Genomic DNA, 11,645 nt, shown 5'->3' with positions numbered 1-11,645 from the left:
AGTTTTTTTTTTGGAAGAAGAAATTATAATAGAATATTTCTCAAATTCAAAGTTATTGTTTACATGCATATATGCATGCACACACATGCAGATGAACCAAAGGATAATATTTTGAGTGGTAGACAAAAGAATAAAAATACTGTCTTTGATATATGCTTAAACAAAACAATTCATAGTTAATATGGTTTTTTCTTGATACTATTATTCTAAAAACCTAAAAATAAATCAGAATTTGTGGCACTGATGACATGACGAATTTAGTTCAAGCCTTCTGACGAAGATTGTAGAACCTAGTGCCCAATATACATCGAGGACTTTGTATCTAGGATGATAGGGATTTATTTTGTTAACTCTAACAATTTTATTTTAATACAAAAGAGGACATTTATGAAAGGCACACAGTTCAGCTCTCTTCTCGTGCAACCAAATAGGCTATAACATCGGTTACCATTGCAATTGATAACTGATGACTCTCGTAAATAACTTACTAATAATTGGTGAAATACGCAGGTTTAGGTGGTGGTTGCATCCTTCCTCCTTGGAGGAGGCTCGGTCGGTTCCCATGTATTTGGCCTAAATAATTTTATCTTGTATGAGGCTTTCCTTCCTCTCTCTCTCTCTCTCCAAATAATTTAATAACAATAACAATTTCTTTTTACAAAAAAGAACAATACCAATCATTCACGAAGTCCAAGGTTGAGCAATTCCAGCACAACTATAGAACAATTTGGCTGCTCATTTAGCCAATACTAGTTCATGGGACTTCAGAAATATTAGTATATTCTCAGTGCCACGAAATCTATCACATTTGCCTTACCAAAAAGATAAAAATCTATCGCATTCGCCGCCCTTTCCGTGCAATATGACAGATTCTTCGCCCTCTCCCTACAATAGCAAGAGCACTTGTCATTTAGCTAATGACAAATTCAAGGTGCCTCTCAACAACAACAACAACAACAACAACAACAACAACAACAAAAAAAAAAAAAATGCAAGCTTCAGGTACTTGAATTATTGGAATTTCTCCGGCGATATGAAAAATATGATGATTCTTCACTCTTTTCCTACATAATGCTAAGAATTTATAAAGAGCAACCATTGAGTCTTCTACTTCGATACCATTCTTTTTGAATATGGACTATATAAAACTTTTCATGAGCTGTCTGTGACGCATAGATATTGAACAATTTGAGGGCAGCTAGTCATTCTTGCAGCTAATCAATAGTTAAATACGAACAAAAGGACATCCCGTGTACCATTACCCAAAAAAAAAAAAAAAAAGTAAACAAAAAGGAGGAAAAAAAAGCTCAGTAGAGGGCACTACAAGCCCATGATTTTCTCTCAGATCATCTTTTGGTGCTTCCAAAATTGAATCAGCTTATCTCCATGGTAACACGAGTCCTAATGAGTTTTTACAAATATTAGGATAGTATCTGCAAAGTTCATCTCCATTCCAATACCAGTCTTTATTGCAGTATTAGATTTGAAGAGCATCTGCAATGGATCCAGCAAGGCTGAGCACCTCAAATGGAGCGCTATTTGCTATGGTCTTGACAGTAAGTGGGCAGGAGTCTGTTATCCAGAAGTAAGTAAAATTGTTTGGCGACCCCTCTGCAACGAAGACACAGCATGATCAGAACCTGCCAGGGTGAAAAGTAGAATGGATACCATAATGGAAGTGTGGATGTACCAGAACCATTCTGCAGGAATCGCTCCCATGATTGCTTGGGAAACACACCATGGGTGACATATGCACTAACTTTTGCAGCACCATGAGTAGCCAAAACTTTCTACAAAGGAAATGAGGGCAGTGAGTTTCTTCACTGGTGATTCCAAATTGGATTTCTGAACACCAAAAAGTTGGTTTCTTTCTTGGTCATTGCAGACAAGTACCATGTTGAGATTAAGTTTATTCCATGGTGAATTCAAATGTACAACATGTTAAAAATTAATGGCTAAGGTTACCACAGGAGAAGATGCAATCTACAATATAGCACACATTGTTTTTGGATTAAGTTTGTTTCAGCTACAACCATTTCTAATCTCGAAAAGAGAACAACTGACATGAAACAAGGACAAAGCAATCGGACTTCAGCTGGTGGCTGGAAGAATGTTAACTCACTATTCACTTACCGACGGATATGACAAAAAGTTAAATAGAAAAACAGGCAGAAAAATGAACTAATGCATTCGATGTTAAAATCTGAAACAAATTTTATTGAAGATATTAAATGTTTCAAGAATCTCATGATTTGGGTCCCTTTATCACATTCTAAAGCTTCCAGCAAGCTATAGAGTTCACTATTAAGTTTCAAACAAACTCGGCAAAAATTAGATTACAGCTTGCCAGCATAATAATTTTCGAGGCTGAATTACATGTGCCAAAGTGGACTTTTATGCTTGAAGGAGAGAGTTTCTGAAAGCAAGTTTTCCCCAGCAAACTCTTAGAGACTGTCCTAAGTAGAGTACATCTGATCTGTCGCATATAGAGAATCTATTTTCCAAGCTAATGGTTCATTTATCCAAAAAAAGGAGAAGGAAAAAGGTGGACTCTGAAACTAAGGCTCTTAAACAAGCAGTGGTTTTATTAAAAAAGTTCATATTTGGCTTGAAATTTGCCTCAATAAAAGCTTCATCAATTAGTAAATCAACCAAGCTAGAAAAGTTACTAATTCTTTCACGATCATCTTGATAAACTTTCTAATAGGCACTAGAGGGGAATTTTGGCTTGTTCCCTGTGGCATTCTTGAATCTGTACATATAAGTTCCCTGTGGAAGTAGGATCTATATCATGCTCCTTTTGGACGTACAATCTTTAGTGCACGAAGTAAATCTTTTGTGATCTTGTAACTTTTCTATAGGCACAACCTCCATGCCTAATTCTTTTCCAAGCCAAACCAGTTCACCTAAACCTCTGTATACATCGTCTCCTTAGCCTTAATTGTTGCTGATTAACCAGAGGTCCGAAAAACATAGCCAGAACATCATTAACCACAGCCAGTTTGGCCAAATTATAACCACAATCTAAATAGCTTAATTAGCCATAATCTAGCCAGAATTCATTTTTCTCACCTTTAGCCACAACCCATCCTTATCACACCTTTCTTTTAGCTTTCATTGTTCTCTGTATTTACCTCCCATTAGAGTCCACTATTTTCAGGAAGCATGACCATGGTGCCTAAAACCTTCCTAGCGTGCAACCATGGCCCATAACCCTCTTCTCTTCATACCATACGAGCCATAATTTTATTTTCCCCCCATTATCCCCTAAAATTTGGATCAGACAATCTACACTTCCAATCAGCAAGTTAAATCATCATAGACGAACAAAAAAAAAAAAAAAAAACAAATTCTTAGATACAGATCTGTAAAAGAGTACCTCTTCAACATTGAGATCCATATATGAGGAAAAAATGATTAATAATTTTGCTTTTTTGAAAAAAAAGAACCAAGATATTTTATTGATACCTGACATTCAATAAGAGTGCCTCCAGACTGCACCAAGTCGTCAACAATTACGACATGCCGACCCTCAGGGTTGCCTTCCTTAATTCGAACTATCCTCTTATCACCTTCACGAACTTTTGCACAAACAACCTGGCATTCACAACTTACAAGGAAAATTCAGGGAAAGATTACAAATAATAAAGATTGGCACATTCTATGCTCTAGACCAACAATCTAACCATAGGAAAATTTAGCAGTTGCTTGTGAAAACGCTTCCATGCACCATCATCTGGGAATGCTATTGTTACCTGTAGAGAAGGAAGAAGAAAGAAGATAAATTAGTTTATCGAAGTGTTAGCAGATAAAGTGCTTCCTCTAAAAATCTAACTTGAAGCTACGACATGACAGAACTAATGTAAGTAAACGCTTTTCCTAAAATATGTAATCATGAACAACAAAAAGTGATGATACCACAGGTTATAATGGAAAAATAACAACAGTACACACATTATCGGCATCAGGAAGCTGGCGAAGACGTTGCAACAACAGAGGTATACCACTTTCAAAGCAAGGCAAGACATCATCCCCAAAGTAGAATCTTTCCTGAGAAAATCATGATTAAGATATCAATACATGGCAAGATTAATTCTTGGTAATGGCGCGAATCCTTATGTACAGCTACTAAAATTTCATGAGACAGATACCCTTACGGGAAAAGGCTCAGTACATACATATGCAATGGAAACAGAAAACAGAAAATTTTGAATAGAAACATGAGACTCAAGCCATGCAAAAGTAGCAGGTTTTAATCAAGGCAATAATTCACTTATTGATTATCGATTTTTTTATATGAAATTCTTCAACAACAATAAAGAACAGTACATACACCAGATCCAAAACCAGAAGCATATAAAAACAAAATTGGCAATTAAAATAAGTAATAGCTAGAGAACAAAGCCATCTCCCCAGATTTTAAGTCATAATTGTAACCACAAAGATATTGCAAATGGTTCAAATTTGAAAAATAAAGTTAAAAGCTTGAAAGTGAGAAATATAACAAAGTATTACAAGAAAACTTTATGTTATAGAAGAGGATATGAATGAAAAAAATAATATCAAAAAGTTATCTGAAACATGAAATAAAAACTCACACATTAGAAAATGTTGATTAATACAACTTTATTACAAGGTAAATTTGAGATTAATGCCACCAATTTTTTTTTTTTTTAAAAAAAAGATGGCATTTCAAGGATTAAAGCATAAGCACGAAACATAAACAAATCTTTTTCATATAATAAACCAAAAATCTGGAGATACAACCTACGCATAAGATATTAAAAAAAATATATAAGTTAAACTTTATCATAATAGGACACTCTAGCAATATGCTTCAAGCCGGCTTTTAGATATTCACGAATCCATGTGTGTGTTCCCAAATAGGGAATCTGAAGTTAAAATATTCATAAAAAGAGGCATTGTTTAGCAATATAACATTTAGAAGGAAGTCAATAGCCTCAAAATAGAAGGATGACAGGTGAGGAAAAACTGGAAGTAGATAATGGAAACCTGGAAATGTAGTCCTAAGAGATGGAAATTAGGCAACAACAAAACATGGCGGCAGCCAGCAACAGCATTTCATCCTGAGTAATTACTTATAAGATAAGATGCAGATATTTGCTATATGGAACAATAAAGCAGAGTCAATCAAAACATAAATAAGTTAATGAAGATGCATATAAGTTCATGGAAAATGACAAATCCAAGGATATAAATTCCAGATTTATCTGCAAAGAAATGCAACCTGCAGAGCATGTATGTCATAGATGACCACACTGGTTGGACCGCCCCTAGATTTAGGGATCATTGACAATATGCGTGCCATTGTAAATGCAGTAGCCACATCTCCTTCTTCTTCCACACGTTCGAAAGAACCAGTTGGGAAGAATGGTAAAACCAATGTAAAGGAGGCAATGAAGAGTTTTGGCAATGCAAATATTGCAGAAATCTGCTCAAAAATTACTCCAGGAGAACTGAAAGAAGCTAAAAAAGCAACGTGCTGCCCTCTAATATCATGTGCATTCTTGATAAAGAGATTTGGGAATCCATCATCAAAGCTTCTGCAATAAGCAGAACAATGCATCAGTTCTCTTAAATTAACATAAGCAACAGAGAGCATTAGTTATTGCATGGTAATTTAAGCTTCTTGACTTTGTATCGTTATTGGAAATTTGTATTAGAGAAAGGGAGAAAAAAAACTCTACTGAGTAGTAATGGACAAAGTCAAGATGAACAAGTTCAATATAAGCAAGAAATTTTATTAGCCTGCTACATAGAACAAGTATTAGGAACATCCGATGCACCCATACATGTAAAAGCATTGTTTGTGGTTTGCAGGATTAAGAGGCATGGAAGAAGAAGTATTATTCCCAAAAACAAGTGCAAATTTTGCGTGACATATGAGCTAAAGTCAAGAAAGGATTGGACAATCAAGATTTGCATTAACTTTACTTCCCTAGGCACTGCATTCTGCTTCCCAGGGCCTTCATTCTGCTGAATTAGCTTACTGCAAATTCTATTGAGGCTATTACTGGTTCAATAGTTTTATTTATGGATTCTAGTAACTTAAGTACCATTTCTTTCCCTTCAAATTTACTGCACCAATTGCCACAAAATTTTAAAGAAAGAAGCTTCTTACACAATGTCTTACATAATCAAAGTAATTAAAATGAATAAGAAATTGCTATATAAATATATGTCATCAAAAGGACAGTTAATGGCAATAAAATCAGCATTACACATGTTCCACTTACTTTTAGCTTCCTGCAATTTCCAAGCAAGAATACTTCACAAAGTTGCCTTAATAAGATGGGTAATATATGTGACTCCATAAGCAGATATCACAAGTGATCTGAAAATTTGTCTTCGTATATCAAACATACCAGAAGCTAGAAAATATTTCTCAGAGAAAATCATTCCGTCTATTGACAACTTAAAGTCATACAAAAACTTTCTATGATATATGAGAATGTTTAAATAAAATTAGTTTCCACAGCAAACTCAATGAAATGACTGCACTTCAATCCAGACTACACATGCCACAATGTCGATAATTGTACCTTATCTAAATAAAAGAAAAGAAAAAAAGCATGGTGGTATTCACAAAATTAATGTGCACCAAGCAGGTTTCTTTGTAAAGTACAATTTCAATGGAGAAAAGCACCAAAAAGTGGGCTAACACTATAAGACTAAACAGGGGAGCACCGAAAGGAGAGACAGATACCCCCAACTTGTCCCCCACCCCCTCCTCCACCAAACAAAAAAAAAAAAAAGAAGATTAAGAGATCTTTAAAAAAAATGGAAAAAAAAAAAAAACAAAAAGAATCTTCAGTGTACCGGCAAAAAAGGTCTCTACAATCTTCTTCTTCATAAATTGAAAAAAAAAAAAAAAAAAACATGAAACAATATATGAAGAACCAAAAGGTGTCATATTTTAGAAGATATACATATATGTGTATGTACAGACCTACATAATATGCATATATGCAGAAATACGTGCTCATGCCTTTAAACATACACAAAAAGACATTTGCATACGCATACATAGGCAACTTTAATTGGCAAGAACAAGCATCATCATCATCATATAAATGAAACTAAATAAACCTCGATCAACTAAACAAATGGAAATCTTAAAATATGCCACTGTCAAACATATTAATTTCCTTAAAACATATAAGTTCATCCATGATCATCTATCAGAAAGATGATATAGAATGGGTGCTTGAATGTACTGGTCAAAGATGAAAGGCCAAATTCGGAATGGCCTAGCTTACCATAATCACTTCACAATCCTACTCGAATGGTAACTGATGTATCAAGCATCGTTAGAGAAAAGTTCACAGTCCTCGTAAGAAGACTACAGCAGTAGCCATGGCAAGTTATCTGAGTCATCAGATAGAAATCCTATAGAAATCCTTGATTACATTCCATATCACATCCATAAACTTCAGAATTCTTCTGCTAAACTTCTTTGGTGGGTTCATGGCTATGGTTCATTCTTCTTCTTCTTTTATTTTCCTTTTTTTTTTTTTTGGCTTCTTCCTCCTTGCTTATCTCTTGTTAACTCCATTTGTTGTGCCAATCTGAGAAGGTTGGGTATTGTGTGCCTTCTATGGCCTTTTTTGGTTGAAATTGTAAGTTTTTGCAAGTTGCATGCGAGTAACCTTGTTTTTTTATTTAACAGATCTGTAAGTCATGAACTCAGCACCTCTATTTCACAACACAAAAGAACAATAAAACAGAATAAAAGAAAAACACTTTACCAACCCAGTGACCTTCCATTTCACAGACAAGACCCGCAACTTCAAAAAGCAAGACGCACCTAAAAGCATAAAAATTTGATCCTTATGGGAAAAATCCCAAATCCATCTAATAAAATTATATTATCTATCATCTTTGCTTAAAATTTTTCCAAACAGAAGCCTCATAATCCAGAAATTTATGAGTTCAGCACTTTTATGGAAAAATAAAGAAATAAAAACCTAAGAATACATCACCAGTGGTGCCAGAAAGAATAAAAATCTAATCTTTGGGGAAATTTGACAAATCCAGCTCGCAGAATAACCTGTCTAACTATGTTTTTCAAAAAGTTTTCCAAATAAACACCTCGGAATTCAGTATTTCATTGACTCGGCATTTCTTCGGCACAAAAAGAGGAGAGTCTAGGCAACAACCTAATCATTTTACATGTGGTACAAGCATCTCAAAAAAATCACGGGCCGCCCCGAAAACGACCAGAAAACCAGATCTTCAGGGGAAAAATCACGAGACCAACAGCAAGCAAACTAATCCACATACCAATCTACCTATTTATATGTAAAGATGTGAACAGAGAACGAAGAAAAGGACCATAAGAGGTGAGAGGAAGACCTCCAAGAGATGGATTGGAGCTGAATGGCGTCGGATTGCTCCGCAACCTTCCTCGCGAGCTCTTCGCACTCCGCGCAGTAGAAGAGATGTATCGGCTTCTTCGCTCTCTTCTCCATCGCCGCTCTCTTTCTCTCTCCCTCCACCCGCCGCCAACTTCTTTTGGGAAATTTTAGAATGTGAGCTGAGCTGAACCCTCCCAAGAAAATTGGGATTTTTCTTGGCACACCTTCTGGACCCAACTCTAGTCCTCGCCGTGTTGACCGCTCTTAAAAAGGAAGTGATCCAACCAGGTCAATTTCCCAGTCTTTGAATTCAGATGCTAGAGGGTGTGTATCCACCATCCATGATCTAGAGGATGGGGTGTGCTTTACATATACAGACATGCATAGATGAAAATGGCCTACATATACTTACATACATGCATGCATATATACATACATGCATGCATACATACGTACATATAATGGTGCTCTTGTGCCCGTAGAGGTTATGGCGCAATTCATGCAGTTCGTCGGTGGCTAATGCTAAACCCTATATGCATGTATGTTTAGCCCTGCATTTAAAAGAGAACATATTGTGGTCCAACAAGATTTTCATGCGGAATGTATCTTTGTCGATATTATTTTAATGACTTCATATGATGTTGACAAGGATTTGAAAATTCGAGTACTCGAGTTTTTGAGTAGATTGGCATGGAGAAATGGAGTGATGCAAATATTTTGGATGGAAGAGATCATGAGTCCGCTATTGGAGGATGCTTGTATAAATATTTTTAAATTATTGCAAGTGTGGTATTGCCGGAAGCATTGGTTATATATGGAGATATAGTCTAGATGAGCTTCACCGTTAGTTTGAAAGTTTAGACCAAACTTGATTTAATTTTCATCATTGGAACCTCGATTTGAATTAAATTTCGAACCAAGCAAAAAAAAAGCTTAAGCGATTAGCTTAAAAAAAAAATCCGAAATCGAGCTAAAAATCAACTCAAATTTAATTCAAACATAAATTAGTATTTGATGAATTTAAAATTAAATAAATAGTCAAGTTTTTGAAAATCACCTTAATACCATCATAAACTATTGGGATTTTTTTTCTCTTGGCTTGAAATCAATTTTGAACGTAGTTGCTCCAAGCTTGGTTCATTAGATTCAAGCAGAGCTTGAACTGAGCTTTTCTAAGCCAAGCTTGGGCTCTTCAGATAGATAACACCCTTAGCTACATCACATAGATGCGAAGTAGAGGGGCTGGTGAAAGCTAATTTACGTCGGTCCACTGTCCAGAGAATATAGTGTCATCTGCTTAGGCTTAGCAAGGGTGCCACTGAATATAGCCGCTAGCAATCAATTATCACAATTAAAATAGGTTATTAGGATGCATGACGCACAGGAAGTCTCTAACAGTTGCCCATTGTGAGTTTGCTTTAGTTTGACCAAGTTTCCAATCTTGTTTACCAACAGTGCTTCTCATTTCTAGCTTGTGAGAATTAAGCAATCATGGTTGATTGATTCCATCCAGATTTCTTGGATCAAATATTTTGAACTACATAATCTATCATACCGACAAGGAAGATGGACGTGTTGGTAGGCACAGAAATGTGTGGTCTGGAGCGTAATAGATAAATTGCATGCGCATATGTTGGATTAAAAATAAAAGAATCTTAGTTATCAACTTGCTACTAAGTTATAATAGAATGTTTCCTATGTTAGCTAAGCGAGCTAAGATTCAATGTGCCAAACTACCGCAATCAGCAAGAAATCCATCATTATCGGCCACAATGAAGTGCGCTTTTACTGGGCACACTTTGAATTATTCTTCATGGAAGGCCCAACCTTTGCACGAGCATAAGAATAATTCTTTAAGCACGGGATAAGATACCATCCTTTCCCTTTAATTAAGCATAACTTATACAGATCACCTCTATGATCTTGATGGCAACATCACCTCCATAGTCACCTGCTAGTCAACAGCCCAATGAGCCCGGTGTTATAAAATCGACATGCGACTTTGCAGATGACGAAGGGAGAAGAGATTAAAAAAAAAAAAAGTTATTGGGGGTTTTTTCGAGGCATCTATTCAGAATTACGATTTCAATAGATATCCGATTTTCTTAGCCGGCCGAGGATTGATTGCCGTCTACATTATCAGTCTATTCGGACGACTATTGACAATATTCGAAAATTAATCGAACAATACAATCATTGATAGATTGATAACTATGTCGACATCAAATCAATCATCCAACTCAAAATCTATGATTAGGGGTTAGTGGAACGATTATAACGCACGACGAGGATATTAACCGTTCATAACTAAAAAATTGTGAGCTAGATTAATTATCCATTAAATCTGCATTGAATTCGGTAACTTTCATGTTTCCATACTTCAAGAGACAGAAATTACAAAACAACGACATATTCCATCTCTATATAAAAGGAAGTAAAAGGAGAAGAAATGTAAGATTTTTCTAGTTTAACAAGCTCTCGCTTTTATGCTCTTCCATCTGTATCTAATTTAATTATCAAAGGCTTCTGTCGGATAAATTTTGATTAGAGAACTTTTTATATATACATTCTCCATCGAGAATAAGGCACACTTACTTGGCTCGGCTCCATATTGTGGTCTTCGCTAGAGCTTAGCAGCAACAAGTTCTGTTGGGTATAAAATACCCACAGCCGAAATCCTCGACGGAATCAACTTCGATCAGCACAGTTCCGCCCGGACTCCTACGGGAGCCGGGCTCCACCGCCGACATCAGCACAGCTCCGCCCGGACTCCTACGGGAGCCGGGCTCCACCACCGACTTCGAGCAGCTCAGCTCCGCCCGGACTCCTACGGGAGCCGGGCTCCACCACCGACTTCGAGCAGCTCAGCCCCGCCCGGACTGCTACGGGAGCCGGACTCCACCGCCGACATCAGCACAGCTCCGCCGGGCTCCTACGGGAGCTGGGCTCCACCGCCGACATCAGCGTAGATCCGCCCGGACTCCTACGGGAGCCGGCTCCGCCATCGATAGCAGTACAGCTCCGCCCGGACTCCTACGGGAGCCGAGCTCCGACCTCAATATCAGCTGCTGGTAAGCTTCGTCCGGACCCCTACGGGAGCCGGACTTCACCTTTAACTTTGATTGCAGCCAGCTCCGCCCGGGCTCCTACGGGAGCTGGGCTCCACCGCCGACATCAGCGTAGGTCCGCCCGGACTCCTACGGGAGCCGGGCTCCGCCATCGATAGCAGTACAGCTCCGCCCGGACTCCTACGGGAGCCGGGCTCCG

General features: G+C 37.3%; 1 protein-coding gene across 1 annotated transcript; it reads right to left on the bottom strand.

Moving 5' to 3' along the window:
- Positions 1 to 1,177: 1,177 nt before the first annotated feature.
- Positions 1,178 to 8,587, bottom strand: LOC105052850 (ribose-phosphate pyrophosphokinase 4). Its single transcript, XM_010933811.4, has 7 exons — positions 8,377 to 8,587; positions 5,249 to 5,564; positions 3,955 to 4,050; positions 3,687 to 3,755; positions 3,469 to 3,597; positions 1,691 to 1,790; positions 1,178 to 1,611 (listed from the first exon to the last, which is right to left on the bottom strand). Exons 1-7 carry the CDS (start codon positions 8,490 to 8,492, stop codon positions 1,478 to 1,480), a joined length of 960 nt encoding a protein of 319 aa, XP_010932113.1. The 5' UTR covers positions 8,493 to 8,587; the 3' UTR covers positions 1,178 to 1,477.
- Positions 8,588 to 11,645: the final 3,058 nt, after the last annotated feature.

This window comes from Elaeis guineensis, chromosome 10 (genome assembly GCF_000442705.2).
Source record: "Elaeis guineensis isolate ETL-2024a chromosome 10, EG11, whole genome shotgun sequence".
Taxonomy (NCBI): domain Eukaryota; kingdom Viridiplantae; phylum Streptophyta; class Magnoliopsida; order Arecales; family Arecaceae; genus Elaeis; species Elaeis guineensis.
Note: the sequence above shows the minus strand (reverse complement) of the source record. Positions and strands in the feature narration are given on the sequence as shown.